A 15,582-nucleotide genomic window follows, 5' to 3' on the forward strand; every position below is an offset into this window, starting at 1 on the left:
GTAAGAGCTTGTGTGGCCTTCCATTGGACCTGGCTCACTCCTTGGTGGTCACAGTGATGTGTGCTTTAGTCCCAGTGGATCTAATGCCCTCTGTCCTCAACAGTATTGTATACACATGAGGCACAGGTGTACACACAGGCAGATCACCTGTGCACATAAAATAAAAATCCAGAAGAACTGAAAATTCTGAAGCCATGCAAGTGCTTAAGCATTTAGACTTTGTGGGATTGTTGACATACTTGGGAACTTGGATAAATTGAGGAGCACGGAGTAGTAGCCAAGAGAACCATTGGGTCTTAAAAATGACTGACAGGATTCCTGAAGGTGACCATGGAGACTACTCTAACTAAGGGCATAGCCCAGGAAAGCTGCAGAAAGAGGCTCTGTCCACCGAGGTAGAGGAGAACACAGGGCTGTGACCTGCAGCCCCTCAGTTTCTTCTCAGACGTGGAATGGAGCAATGGTGTCACATTCCTAGTGTGGGACTGCTCTGTAGGAAGTGCTCAGGAGAGAGAACTGTTGCTTTGTGAAAGAAGAGGGGGTGTGGCAAACAGGGGGCTTTCTTGCTTTGGTGAAAAAGTGACAGGAAGAAGCTGGCTGTCAAGAGGGAAAGCTGGGTTTACAGCGAAGTTTGCAAAGTTCTAAGGAAGCCATCTACCAGAGAGTCATGATCCCCAAGCAGGGCAGAGGCTGGCTCAGGAAGGAACTAAAGGGGGTGTGAGCCCCAAGTAGTGTCACACAGTGGGGAGGAAGTAGGACAGAAATACACAAAGCTAGGTGATGGGCCATTGAGAGAGGAGAATCTGGAGACAGCCGTGCTGTTTGAACCGACGGACTGACTGGGTAGTAGCTCCTCTTCCGCCTAGGCTAGGCTCCAGAGGTCTCGAGTCCACGGAGTATTAGAAAAGTCCTCTCTGTGTGTGTGGAGTCTCTGCAGACTTCACGGTGACTCTGTCTGGGGCAGGTAGCACAGTGCCTGGTTTGTCATTAGGGGAGAGGCGCTTGCACAGCAGAGTAGCCTGAGGCAGGCGAGATGGAGTGTCCTAGGGTCCAGCTGTGTGGTCCTGAGCTCAATCTCCAGCAACCACCTGGTGGCTCACAACTCTCTGTAATGGGATCTGAGGCCCTCTTGTGGTGGCACACGGGTGCGCATGCAGATAAAGCACTCCTATACATTAAATAAATAAATCTTAAAAAACAAAAACAAAAACAAAAAACCCAAACTTTCTTATCCATCTGTCTTGCTGACTTTCGAGACAGGGGTCTCAAATGTAGCTCTGGCTATCCTGTTACTGCTCTGTAGACCAGCCTGGCCTGGAATTCAAGGTTGCCTGTTTCTGTCTTCTGTCTCCTAGCTGCTGGGATTAAAGGTGTTTGCCACCACTGCCTGATTCCAGTTGTTAATTTTTAAAAATTTGTTAGGCAGGCCAGCCTGGTCCACAGAGAAACCCTGTCTCAAAAAGTCCAAAAAGAAAAAAAAAAAAGAGAGAGAGAGAGCGTTACTAAAAAATACTGGACTGGAGAGATGGCTTAGGGGTTAAAAGTATTTGCTGCTCTTCCAGAGGACTTTGATTTGATTCCCAGCACCCACACTGGGGCACACAACCGTCTAATTCCAGTTCCAGAAGATGGATCTAATGCCCTCTTCTGGCCTTATCAGACATGCATGTGATAAATATGATACATGTATGAGACAAACTCTTACATAAAATATGTTCTGGAAACAGTATTTGAGTGGTTTGCATTTTAAGAAGGGAGTTTTCTGCAGGGTTGGGGATTTAGCTCAGTGGTAGAGCGCTTGCCTAGCAAGCGCAAGGCCCTGGGTTCGGTCCCCAGCTCCGAAAAAAAGAAAAAAAAAAAAAAAATGGGAGTTTTCTTCCCAGCTGCCAGTGGTAGTGTCTCACCGTTTCCCCTGGTGCTGCCGTCTTCACTGTGGTGTGATGCAGTTTCAGGCTGTTTCCTCAGTCTGCAGTGTTCTTGCCCAGCCTCTGGGGCCCAGCAGGAGTCTTCCTCAAGCCTCATGGGTCCCTTAGGTGCTTTCTGCTGCTGATCCTCAGAGGATCCAGCCATCCTGTGCTGGCCAGTGTCTCCTCCATGCACAGCAGTTTCCTTCATCCATCCTCCTGCAGCAAGGTCAGTCCCCAGTGTTCACTGTACATCGGTGCTGTCTCCTGGGCACGTTTCCTTGTTCTCTACTCCACGCTGAAAACACAGTTGGTGGGACAGAAAGGCTCACTGTTTTTGGTTGGTTTGTGTTTTGAGTCAAGATCTTACTGTGTGGCCCTGAATTCTGAGATCTTGCTGACCTTTGCCTCTCAAGTGCTGAGGTTAAAGGTTTGCACCTTATCTGTGCCTTAGAGGTGAGCTGGGAAGGTAGCCTGCCTCCTCTGTGCTGGCAGAGCTTCCCGGACCACGTGTCCCTCCTGGGTCCTAACTGTGAGACCCTCAGTTTCCAGTTACTCATAGTCACAATTCGGAAGTTCTCTTTTCTACTAAGTATTTGTTATTTATGTGTCAAACACAATAAGTCATACAGTGTCACAGGCCCCTTTAGAAGAAAAGAGGGTATTGGGGTCTGTGGGTGTGCAGTGATGCTTGGAAGTGAAGAGGAAGTGAGAATAGACGGACATGCTTAAGAGAGACCATGTCGGGGTTGGGGATTTAGCTCAGTGGTAGAGCGCTTGTCTAGCAAGCGCAAGGCCCTGGGTTCGGTCCCCAGCTCCGGAAAAAAAAAAAAGGAAAAAAAAAAAAAGAGAGAGAGACCGTGTCTCCATTTGTGCTTTTGCCTTCCCCTTTTTAGTTACTTACTTTAAATGTGTCTGTGTCTGTGTAGGTGTATAGAGGCTCATTAGCCATCTCACTGGCCCTCCACCTATGATTTTCAAACATAGGCAGGGGTATGACTTGCTGATTCAACAGAAACAACCCTGTGTACTGTGCTTACATGGGACACTTCTTGAAGACAATATGTTTTTTGCAAAAGAAAGGAAACCTGCCAATCTGCATTCGATCCCTGTGACCCAGAAGCAGAAGCAGAGCCCTGATTTGTGTATCTGTCTGCTGGCCTCCAGGGCTCCATACGTCACCTGGGGGGCGCACACAATAAATGCAAAAAAAAAAAAAAAAAAAAAAAAAAAAAAAAGGCACATGCTTTTCATTCCAGCACTCAGGAGGCAGAGACAGGTGGTGGACCTATGTGAGTTCAAGGCCAGCCTGGTCTACAGACTGAGTTTCAAGACAGCCAGGACAACACAGAAACTCTGCATCAAAAAGAAAAACAATTTTTTTTTAAATGGGGAGAATTGGGAACCCATTGAAAAGTCACTTTTAGCTGGAGCCAGAAACTGTTTTTGACCTTGGAATGTATTCGTTGTGTTTTCCCCATCGCTTATGGCCAGCAGACTGGGTTCGTTGGGTATGTCGACTTAAGGTGGTGGCAGCAGAGAAGGAAGCCTTCTGTGACTCCAGCAGGGCAACCCGGATCACCTGAGGGGCTTGGGAGACCACAGCTCAGGGCTGCTGCCATCTTCTTTCTCTAGGGCAGCGTCTGCGCTGGGGCTTGAGAGCTTGCGTTCTGAGTTGCTGGCAGTCTGCGGCCACTCTTGAGTAGCTCTAGGTAATGAACCTCCGAGGAGGGGCGTTCGGTGCAGTGGGCGTGCCCGAGCTCACTGCGGATAGACTCCTGCGTTAGAACTCCTGGAGTGCATTAGGAAATGTGGAGTTTAGGATCAAAGAGGTTTTTCCTTCTGAAATTTAGGAGTCATTGTTACATTTATTTGAAGGAAGTTGTGGAAATGACAGTTACGAATGAATATTTTACAGTTAGACTAAATATCTAAATATCTAATTGGCTACATAGATGAGATTGGTTTTGTAAAATATGCAGTGATCGTTAAGTCACAACTGAAGCAGCTTTTGAAATCTTTGTTTAAAAACTGTATTCATAGTGGGATGTAAAGTAGTGTAACTTAGCTTTCTCAACCTTAGTGCTGTTTATTGTATTATTTTTCTCTTTCCCTCCAGGCTGCTGACTTGAGTAAACCAATAGATAAAAGGATATACAAAGGAACACAGCCCACTTGTCATGACTTCAACCACCTAACAGCCACAGCAGAGAGCGTCTCTCTCCTAGTGGGCTTTTCCGCAGGCCAAGTCCAGCTTATAGACCCAATCAAGAAAGAAACCAGCAAGCTATTTAATGAGGAAGTAAGTAGCCTCCCCCCCAGCTGTTGAGAATCCCCGAAGAGTTTCTGTGTTCTTACTCAAAGGGAGCAGGCCTTTTCACAGTTGCCCTTTTTTCAGTTGCTCAGCTGTCTTTACCTAGTATTCCGCAGGTTTAAACGTGGTAGGTTACTGTTCTCACTGTGTTTTTTTTCCCTTGGAGTAACTGTGCTGTGCATTTGTACAGAGAATGGCCAGCTGACTACAGCAGGTACTTTAACACCCTTCTGCATGGGGTTGGGGGAGGCGGCTGAGTGGGTAAAGTGTTACTTTGGATATCCAGCACCCACACAGAGAGCCAGGCATGGCCACGTGTATCTTTCATTCCAGCCCTGGGAAGTGGAGACTGAAAGAAGGGTCCTGGGATTCCATACTCAGCTAGACTAGACGAGTCAAGTGAGCTCCAAGGTTCAGTGAGTGACCCTGATGTTTTGTTTTTAAAGGCATACAACAGTAGAGGAAGCTGCAGCATGTTGATCTCTGGTCTCCACAGGCTTATGCGTCTGTGCACATGTGTGTACATACACATACATCACTTGTACCATGAGGACAAGCATGTTGATAATTTAAGATGTGATTTTTGGATTTTGTTGTTGTTTTGTTTTGAGACTGGGCCCTGCTGTTTAGCCCTGACTGGCCCGGAACTCACTATGAAGATCAGGCTGGCCTGGAACTCACAGAGATCCTTCGGCCATTGCCTCCCAAGTGCTGGGATTAAAGGCGTGCACCACCATACCCAGCTCTTGATATGTTTATTTTAAACAAGAAAAAACAGAATTCCAGACATTGTTTACATCATTGGACAGTTTCATGCATATGGAATGACATGGTGGTGCCGTCCTCAGGCTGCTCAGATTACAGCTTAAGCTTCTGTGTGTGTATTTGACAGGCATTTAGCTCAGGGGTAGCTTTCTGCTCTTGAAAATATTTCTTATACAATTACCTTTGACATGGTTAGACCTAAAAGTGAATCAAGAGACAGGTTTTACAGTGTTGTGTGCACTAGGGTTTCAGACACATCTTCAGCTCTGTTCAGATGGGAACTTGAGCTATGTGACCTCCCCATTAGGAATATGTCAGCGTGTATTTAGTTCTTTTCCTCTTCTGCTTCAGTGCGACTTTCCTAGAAAATGGTAAGGACCTGGTGCTCTTGCTGAGGGTGGGGGGACACTGGCTCCAGTCTCCCTTGTTACTCAGAAGGACGTGTGCTTTGCCCTGCTCCTTGGTTTCAGTATCATGTACATGGAGCGGGAGTGTACTCTCAGTTCTAGTTTGTAAGAAGTGATTTTCGAAAGGGGAAGGCTAGCCCCGACCTTGGTACACAGCAGCCACAGTTCTGATTCTTTGTCATCTTTATAGCATATGCTGTCTGCACATCCAGTATCATCCTGGGGCCTTCTGGGTTGAATCGACAGCTGAAGAGAAAAACTAACCCCATTTTCCCTTAAAAAAACAAAACAAACAAACAAACAAAAAACCTTAATCAGAAAAGAATCTGTTTACCCATTTTTTTCTGCTGATGTCATCTGATTTGTAAGTAGCTGAGTGATTTGTTTTTTATTTTTTTATTTTAATGGGGATTTGAGGAAGGTGGTGGCAAGGTAGGAGGCACAAAGTTGCTCTTCTCTGCACTGTTAACAGAAGCTGGAGTTGGAGTCATTGTGGGACTTTGTGTTTGGGTAGAAGAAAGAGCATGTGATGGACTGGGAATGGATTGGAGCCCGTACCAAGTTGTTGGTAAACAAGACCCAGAGGCAGTTCTGACTGAGGATGGCACAGAGTGCCACTTAGAGAACAAGAAAGGTTTGTGTGCTGTACTGGGGAGGGTTGGGAGTGGGAGCCCACATTGCCTTTAAGAATATTCTGGCCACATCAGGGCAGACCTCTTCTGTCTTGCCTTGATGATGGAGCTGCAGGACAGAAGGATGCAAGCACAGTGCTTGCCCCTCTTGGGTACAGTTGAAAACGGCTATTCAGAACGCTAGGACTGCTGTTTAGACTTCAGTGCCAGGCTGAGTGCCATTTGCCACTATAATTGAAAGTGAATTGTCTTCACAAATCTTGGTGATATGAGTCCATTTCTCAGGCACGGGGGCTGCCCGAGTTTCTCAGAGTGGCAGGAATGCTGGAAAAAGGTGGCCCTGTATCTGTTCAGCTGTGCTCAGTCAGCATCAGTGTGAGATGGGTACATGGGAGGGTAGAGGTTGGTCTTTACTGTACAGGTGAAGAAATCTTCAAAGAGGTCCTGCAGTGCCCTGTCCACATCAGGTAGCAAGTTCATAGAGCTATCATGATAGAGCTGGAACCAGAAATCAGTTCCAGGAAAACTCTCTGGTTATAGGCTCAGCCTGGCCTTCTCAGCAGCTCAGTGAGTTAAGGACAGTCAGGGAGACTGAGGCATGTTGTCACCACCTCAGCAGTGAGGTGCTGGTGGCATATGGCACTGCATGTGTTTGTTCGTTCGGTTCTCTCATGTACATCAGGCTGGCCTAGAACTCACTCTGTAGACCAAACTAGTCTTGAACTTACAGAGTTCCATCTGCCTCTGGTTCCCAAGTGCTGGGATTAAAGATGTGCTCCACCATACCCAACACATGGACTCGTTAATATGTGTCAAATAAAGACTGTGTTAAACTTATTTTCTGTACACGAGTGGTTTGCCTACATTCATGTCTGTGTACTGCATTCATGCTTGGCGCTGAGGAGGGTGTCAGGTCCCCTGAAACTGACCTCACAGCTATTAGTCAGTCAGTTACAGACAGTTATTAGCCACCATATGGGTAGGGGGAATTGAACTGGTTCTTTGCAAGCTTTTAGCCACTGAGGGAGGCATCTTTCTAGGTGATCTCCCCCACCCCCTCTTTTATTTGCCTGGTAGCATGGGGTAGCTCATTGTGAGGCCTGAGGGCTGAGGTAGAAGGATTACTAATTTGAAGCCAGAGATCCTTTATCTAGAGAAAAATAGGGATCGAGGAAGATAACAATTAGATTCTATGAAGGGGCTTGAGAAGTTCTTCCAGAATATAATAACTGCTCTGGGCTTGGCACTTGTAAGGGCAGGAAGGAGGCAAGGGTACCCTGTAAACTGAAGAAATGGAACCAGGCATAATGGTGTGTGCCTGGAACCCCAGCACTTGGAATCCCAGCCTGGGCTTCAGAATAAGACCTTGTCTAAAAAACAAACAAATCAGAACAAAAACAATAGTCATTTACTAGAACATCAAGTGACAACAGAGTGAAGCCACCAGGTGGTGTAGCAGCGGTCATCAGAAAGAGGAGTTGCAGCCAAATTATTTAGGTCCTGCCAGGAGATTTGGACTTAACATTGATTGGGGGGGGTGTAGGACTTGTGTTACTTTTAGAAGGTAGATCAGAGTGAAGGAGGAGACCAGTGAGAAGGTTCTGGTGAGTGTCCAGGTGAGAGTAGGGGGCTGGAACAAGACTTGACAGTTCTCTCACTCATTCAGCGGACCTTGAGTGTCTGCAGCAGCAGCAGCAGATCAAACCTGCCCTTGCCATCCCTCCTGGAGGAGAGAGGTAGAAATGGCAGAGCACCCACACATATTACTGGCTACAGATGGTCACCCACTGTGCATAGGAGGAAGTGCAGACTGCTTAAAGCTAGCAGGTGAGAAGTCCTGTCAGGAAGTGGTGTGCTTCAAGGGGAGCCTCTCAGGAAGGGGAGGAAGCCATAGACATAAGGAGCTAGAGATAGGCCATTTCTGCAGCAGGGGTGGCAGGTAAACCATTTGGGATAGAAAACAACAGAGAATCAGGCAACCAAGACAACAGCTTTCGTCAGGGCAGTGTGAGGTGAGGGATGAGCATGCAGGGCCTGGTCTAGGCAGCCTGGGGCAGAGGGGATGGAAAATAATCAGGTCGTTGTGGGTTAATTTTAAAGGTCCCTCCTCCTCCCTCCCTCCCTCCCTCCCTCCCTCCCTCCCTCCCTCCCTCCCTCCGTGTAGCCAGTGCCTGAGGAGGCCAGAAGAGGGCATCAGGTTCTCTGAGCTGGAGTTCAAGGCAGTTGAGAATTGCCGATGGGGTGCTGGGAACTGGGTTCAGGTCCTCTGCAAGAGCAGTGGGGCACTTAGCCACAGAGATGTTTGGGAGACTTACTGTGGTTCCTCTTTAGAAGCTGAGTTGGAAGGAGGTATTAACAAGTCTAAGGTTCTGACTGTCACTGCATTGAGTGAGCCTGGAAAGGGAGCTAGGTCAGTAATGGAGGGCGGATAAAGGTTGCATTTTGTACTTGGTTTGTTCAAGAAACCTGCAGATACTCAAGTATGGTTCTGAAGGGCAGGTTTTTGGTTGGCTGGTTGGTTTGCTTAGTAGGGAAATAGATGGGCAAGATGACTCAGAAAGTACAGGTACAATTGCCACGTTGGATCCATTGTGAAAGGAGAACTAACTCACACTCTGACACGTGCGCACACGCACACACACAAACACATAGTTACATAAATGTAATGAAAGATAAGGAGGGACAAAAAGCTGAGAGGCCAGTATGTGATCACAGCTCTGAGATTCCATGCAGGGTCTGTGGGAAGTTTGCTAGAACAGAGAAGTTACTGGGCCTGAGCTGACTGAACTCCAGCACTGTAGCCCTCTCACGCTGTTCCTCAGACTCCTGACGGCAGTTAATGCCCCCACCCCAACAGAATTCAGTGTACCTAAACACAGACCCGTCCCTGCAAACGGACGGATGGACGGAAGGACGGAAGGACGAGGGTTGAGAAGAGCATTGTGTTTGCGTGCTGTGCGTCTGTGCCTCTCCTCTGTAGCTGGCCGATGGGAAGAACAGTACTGGAGCGGATGTTGAGGACTGGGGACAGTGAGTGAACGCAGGAGCCAGTGCTCCTCTGGCTTCAGAGCAGGATGACGTCAAGGCTTCTTACTGGGGTGGGTGATGTTGGAAGGAACGGCTTTCCTGGGAAAGTAGACACAGTTTGGAAGGATAAACTTTTTTTAATTTTGTAGGGCAGAGACTCAGCCACTGGTAAGGCAGAGTGTAGGCCTGCTTGTCAAAGCCATGTAGTCTCTTTGTGTCTTCCTCACCAGACCCTTCCCTTGCCCACCTGCCACATCATGAGAACATACTTGCGTGCCCCAGCTCTGCCTGATGTCTGGTGCTGGTACATAACACCCTCAGACGTGTGGAGAGAATGGACTGTAAGTTCTTCATGTGCGCTGCAGATAGAAGTAGGTGACATTTTTATATCTGAAAACAAGTATATTTTCCTAGGTGATTTTTTTTTTTTTTTGCCTGCAAATTAAAACCATAGGAATTTTAAGTGCCTGTTTATAGAAAAACTGGGAAATAGAAAACAAAAAGCCAGGAAAACATCACCTATAAATCCATGTGCTCACTGTTAACCATCCCTCCCTCCGTCCCTCCTCCCCTCCGTCCCTCCCAGTCCCTCCTCCTCCTCCGTCCCTCCCTCCCCTCCTCCCTCCGTCCCTCCCTCCGTCCCTCCCTCCGTCCCTCCTCCTCCCTCCCCTCCTCCCTCCCTCCTCCCTCCTCCCTCCTCCCTCCCTCCTCCTTCCCTCCCTCCCCCCCTCCCTCCTCCTCCCTCCCCCTCCCTCTCCTCCCTCCCTCCCTCCTCCCTCCCTCCCTCCCTCCCTCCCTCCCTCCCTCCCTCCTCCCTCCCCCCGTCTCTCCCTCCGTCCCTCCCCTCCGTCCCCTTCCCTCTTCTCTCTCCCTTTTTTTTTTTTTGGACCCTCCCTTCCTTCCCCTCCTCCTCCTCCCTCCCTCCCTCCCTCCCTCCCTCCCTCCCTCCTCCCCCCTCCCTCCTCCCTCCCTCCTGGTGGTGATGGTGGTGGTTGCTCTTTGTTTGTTTTTCGAGACAGGGTTTCTCTGTGTAACAGCCCTGGGTGTCCAGGAACTTACTTTGTAGACCAGTCTGGCCTCAGACTTTCAGAGATCCACCTGCCTCTGCCTCCCACGTGCTGGAATCAAAGGCGTTTGTGAGGTACCGTGCCTGGCTTCTCCCTTTCTCTCCTAATGGGGCAGTAACTGAAGGTTTACAGTTTTCAGTAGAGATGCCCGCTGACCTCGAGTCTGCCTTGGTCACTCCAGGACTGTCAACAGGGGTCCCTGGCACTGAATTGTTCTAGTGTCAGGCCTGTCCCCAGACACTGCAGAGACCCATGCAGTTCTGCTGCTTCTGACCAGAAGGCTGGGGAATTGTCCAGTCCTCCTAGTCTCTGCTGGGAAGGGAAGTCCTTGGCTCCTTCCTGCCTCTCCCTTTCCTAGTTTCTGGAAGTAGATCTGAGGTTTCTGTTTATTGTTTCCTGTATGTGTTTTGCCACACAGTTCAACAAGATAGTGGTGTCTACCCAGATGTTGTGATCAATGTTTTTTACTTGCTGTAGCACCCAAGAGTTCCCTTCGTAACTATTGGTTATATATTGACAAAGCAGTGTTACAGAGGGACACTTTGTTATAATAATCAAAATTTTTCTTTGTAAAAGTTCTGATTTAGGCTGTATCCACAGGGTGGCTACTTAAAAGAATTTGGTTGGTTGGTTGGTTTTGGGTTTTTGAGACAAGGTTCCTATGTGTAGCTCTGGCTGTTCTGGAACTCACTGTAGACCAGGCTGGCCTCTGCCTTTCCCAGTGCTGGGATTAAAGGCATGTACTCACTACCCAAGTTGAAAGTGCTTTTCTTTTTTTTAAATTATCACATATTAATATATAATGCATTTTAAAAAGATTTATTTGTATGTGTCTGGGCATGTATGTGCATGTTCATACTTCCTCTTGGAGGTCAGAATTGAGTGACATAGAGTCCCTTAGAGCTGACGGTACAGGTGACTGTAAGCCTCTGGGTGTGGTGCTGTGAGAGGCTGTCCAAGGAGCTTGCTAGCTGCTTGTCCTCACTTTGGCTCTATCGTCATGACATTTTCTTATGTGTTCATTGTTGAAGTGATGTTTGTGTAGTTTTGGTGCACTGTGTGAAGATGTGTCTCTGTCCTTTGTCTACCTAAGGCACCTTCTGATTGGTTAAAATGAAAAGCCTATGGCCTATAAAAGGCAGGATGGTATGGTGGGATACCCAGCGGAGAGAGGAACTCTGGGAAGGAGTCAGGTGTGGGAGATTCAACACAGAGATGTAGAGGAAGTTGGACGTATAAAATAAGGAGCGTAACCAGCCATGTGGCAGAATTAAGATTAATACAAATGTGATAATTGAGTTATGACCTAGTTGGGAACAAGCATTCGTTAATAGACATAAGCCCCTGTGTTATTCTTCGGGAACCTGGACGGGCATAGAAAAGGCCCAGGAGATCACAGTGTTGTGATTGTTTACCCTTTACTGTCCCCTCTACCCTCCCGTCTCCCCCCCCCCTTAGTTCCGTCTTCCTGTCTGTTGTGTGTGAGCCAGGGATGGCTGAGAGGAGCGAGCACCTTGCCAGTGGCTGCACTGCTGGAGAAAATGGCTTTCCTTCCCCTTTTAACTGCTTAATGGTTGGAAATTCAGAGCTGGCTGAGGCTCCATGAGCCCTTCCCCCTTCCATGGTGTTAATGCGTCCAGGTACTTACAGCTACTAGGAGTTGACGACTAAAACTATCAGGTTTCAGAGATGGCAGAGCTGGTAAAGATTTGCCACCAAACCTGAGGCCGACATGGTGGAAGGAGAGAGCCAGCTCCCACACGTGTCCTCTGATCTCCACATGTGACTGTGCACACACACAGACTTTTCTCTTTTTTTAAGTGTTGGCCTGGAGATGCAGCTTAGTGGTTAGGAGCAGAGGGCCCAGAATTGGTTTCTGGCTTCCATCGGTACCTGCACACATAGAGACTTAATAAAAATCAAAATAAGCCTTTTAAGAAACGAAGTCTGGCGGTGGTCCAGTGATGGAGGATGCTCTTTTCTTACAGAGGACCTGAGTCCTGTTCTCAGCACTCTCATTGCCCACTTGACAGCAGTCTGTAAGTCCAGCTCTAGGGCATCCAGACCATCTTCTGGTCTTATGGCACCTGAACGCGTGTGCACACGTGTGCACACACCCACATGTGTTATTAAAAGTACAGTAAGTCTTTAAGAACACAACAAAGAGCAAAGTACAAGCCCAGAGGTCAGTGTCCCACAGCTCTCTCCTCCCAACCCTTACCATCCTCCGGCCTTCTTCCTTTATTTTAAGGTGTGTAGGTGTTTGTGCTACAGTTTGCATGTAAACTGTACCCTATGCATGTCTCATGCCTTGAGCGTCCAGAAGACGGCATTCGATCTCCCGCGTGCATGCTGGGAGTTGAGCCCCTGTCTATCAGCAGAGCAGGCAGTGTCCCTCTGCCCCCTTCCCCTTCCCTGAGCCTTGGAACAGATGATAGGGATGTCCTTCTCGCGGCTGGGTATTCAGCGTCACTTATTCTCTGTGTTTTCACCAGAGAATTTTACTCCCCTGTAAAAATCCAGGGGAATTTTAAGTTATGTTTTGATTGTGGTAAGCTGTAAAAGAGCTTGTCATCTTGGCTGCTTTTATTACTGAGATGTATCGGGACCCTCTGTTCTAAACTTTGAGGCTAAAGCAGGCACACGTGTCCTGTGTTTAGATTCAGTCTAGCTTGATTAAATGTGCGTGTGCACGTGCATGTGTGTGTGTATACAAGTGTATACGTGTGTGTTGGAGAGGAGATAGGTTATGGGTGGGGTGATGCCTCCTTGTTCAGTCAGGTTCCTCCTGTATGGAGTCCAGAACGAGAGGTGCAGGGCCTGTTTGCAGTACTCTGGCTACTCTGGTTTTAAGAGTGGGTGTGCATTATGTCAGTTTTGGTTTTGTTGCTTTTTGTAGCTGAAGGAAGGAGATGAGCACACAACGATTGCTTCTTAAAGTCTTAACATTGGTAAAAATGACATCTGATCCTTCTTGGTGGCTTTAGAAATACCCTTTTCTACTATAATCCCTCCCTGGCAGAGCGTCAGCCCTCTCCACTCACACCTCTGTGCTTTGTGCTTTGTGCTTTGTGTGTGTGTGTGTGTGTGTGTGTGTGTGTGTGTGTGTATTTTTACATTATGTGGCTTTTCTAATAGCCGGTTTTTTTTTCTTTTCTTTTTCTTTTCTTTTTTTTTTTTTTTTTGGAGCTGGGGACTGAACCCAGGGCCTTGCGCTTCCTAGGCAAGTGCTCTACCGCTGAGCTAAATCCCCAACCCCTCTAATAGGTGTTTTTAATTGTCTTAATATTTTTATTATAAATGCTTGTCTTTGTTGGCAGAAGTAAGAAAATAAAAGTGAAATGCTTCGGAAAGCATCAGTCCCTTTAATTTGTCATTGACACTTGATGTGGCTGCAGACTTGTTTTCTTGTCCCTCTAACCAGTGTGTTGACCCAGGGACTCCCCTGCTAATGCAGACGCCTGTTTCTTATTTGGTGTGATTTTTCCGTGAGTTACACAGTGGGCTTGCTCAGGGATGAGGAAGAAGATGAGGTCTGGCTAAGCAGTCAAGACCCATAGAATCCAGAGCCTGCAGCTCCGTGCCGGGCCCTGACCTGTGCATACGAGTAGCAGGGCTCTGCTGTGGTGTGGGCATGAGTTGAGTTGACTTTTCTTGGTTTTACAAAGGTGGTTTTAGAGATGGGTTCTTAGTCTTTTGGAAGCTGACTGCTTGATAGAGAGCTCTGTGGTCCCTATAGTAAAAAATGACCATAATATAGTAAAAGATGGCCTTGTGGTCCCTCTGGTAGAGTTTTCCAGAGGCATACACTCCACCTGGCTTCATTGGCGATCCTCGGATGTCACAGGTTTGTGTTGCTCCCCATGCTGCCTTGTTTGACTTTCCTGCTCATTCTCAATAGCTACAGGCTGAACTTGCCAGCATCTCCTGGACTGAACTTGGGGTCTTGGGTACACTTTTACCCTCTCATTCCCCAGGCCCCCACTCCCGCACTCACTGTTAATAGGCATACCACATTACCACTGCTGATCTGAAGGCCTCTGTTCATGGCCTCCTGACCAGTTCATCCCCACTTGAACTTCGATTTCATCCCTTCTTCTGGGGAAGTCCTCCTTGTTCTGTCCCATCCCCTTTCAGAGCCTTTGATGGTCCCATCTGCAGTGTTGTAGGCTGTCAAGGGACACAGGGTGAGCTGTAGGTGTGCACACAGTTCCAAAGGGTGAAACCAATTTTAAGAGTATATTGTATTTTATCTTATACACTCAAATATTTCACTATACAATATAAAAACAAGGAATAAGATCATTGACATTCCTTTTTCCATTCTACAACTTCAGAATCCAGTGTGTATTTTGCATTTACAACACATTTCCTTTGAGGCCAGTGTAGGGCTTCAGGACCACAGTGTGGCTCCATCCTGGGACTTCCCAGCCCTGTGTCCTAATCACAGTTACTCTAGGTGCCCAGCCTTTTCCGATTTCCAGCTGCTGTGGGAGAGCCTGGGCCCTTTTCTCCTGCCTCTCCTCCCAGCTCAGTGCAGTACTAATTACAGAAATAGGATTTTTCTGGGATAACTTTCCAAAATGCTTATCTAAGTGAGGGTTTGCTCCCATGAGAGCTCAGAGCTAATGACAAGATCCCACTGTCCAGCACTGGCTTCTGACAGGAGTCTGTCATTTTTCAGAAGATGTTTTCTGATATAAGAATGTGACCTTTTTGGTATAGAAGCCGGGTAAGATTTTGTTTTGTTTTTGAGACAGGCTTGCCAAGTCCTCCTAGCTGGCCTGGCACTCCTTATGGAGTCTAGCCACCATGCTCACATTCTGTCTGTGTAAATTTCATTCTTATATTTATTGAATAAACTACTCCAGGTATTTTGCTGATTTATTTGAAAGTTGGGTGTAGGGCACTTTCTGTTCCCTTTGTTGCACTCAAAGTGACGCTAACCTAGAACAGTTGGAGTTAGTGACTTGTGGTGAAGGGGAGAGCATTTCCCACGTGGCTGTGGTGTCAGCTGGGCAGACACTGTTGCAGGGAACCTTTGCTAGTGACCATTGCAGGCTGGGCTTGAGGCCAGTTCACATTTTGCCATGGGACAGAAGACAGCTAATCATTTTAGAGTCACTCTCAGAAGCATACTGCTACTTGTAATGGGCTCTTGAGCGCCTGCATCTGTTCCCTCACGGCTGTCCCCAGGTCTTGTCGGCATACCTCGCATCAGCCTCCCTGTTTTACTTCCTGACTCCCACCAGATTACGAGGCGTCTCTCAGCTGTCCTCTACACAGTGTTTCCGTCATCACTCCACACCTACTGTGTGAAAAGGGATGGCTGTTTTAATTGATGCCGTATGAATGTCTGACATACGGGATACAGTCAGTGCTGAGTGGGTATGTGAATAGCTGTGACTTCAGACAAGTTTGATGACCTCTGAACTTCTGTTCTTGATGGGCCATACCTTTCCCTAG

General features: G+C 47.7%; 1 protein-coding gene across 8 annotated transcripts in view; it reads left to right on the forward strand.

Annotated features, from left to right (window-relative positions):
• The window catches only part of Wdr20 (WD repeat domain 20), a 68,263-nt gene that overhangs the window by 37,619 nt on the left and 15,062 nt on the right, over positions 1 to 15,582 (forward strand). For 3 of the 8 annotated variants that reach the window (XM_032908448.1, XM_032908451.1, XM_032908449.1), the window contains exons 2-3: positions 4,024 to 4,206; positions 9,280 to 9,420. The exons of 1 other annotated variant lie outside the window; for it this stretch is intronic. In XM_032908448.1, the coding sequence (XP_032764339.1) occupies positions 4,024 to 4,206; positions 9,280 to 9,420 (324 nt within the window). The remainder of the gene's footprint in view (positions 1 to 4,023; positions 4,207 to 9,279; positions 9,421 to 15,582) is intronic. 4 more of the 8 variants (XM_032908456.1, XM_032908453.1, XM_032908455.1 and 1 more) reach the window with 2 other exon arrangements.

The sequence above is a fragment of the Rattus rattus genome, chromosome 7 (genome assembly GCF_011064425.1).
Source record: "Rattus rattus isolate New Zealand chromosome 7, Rrattus_CSIRO_v1, whole genome shotgun sequence".
NCBI classification, from domain to species: domain Eukaryota; kingdom Metazoa; phylum Chordata; class Mammalia; order Rodentia; family Muridae; genus Rattus; species Rattus rattus.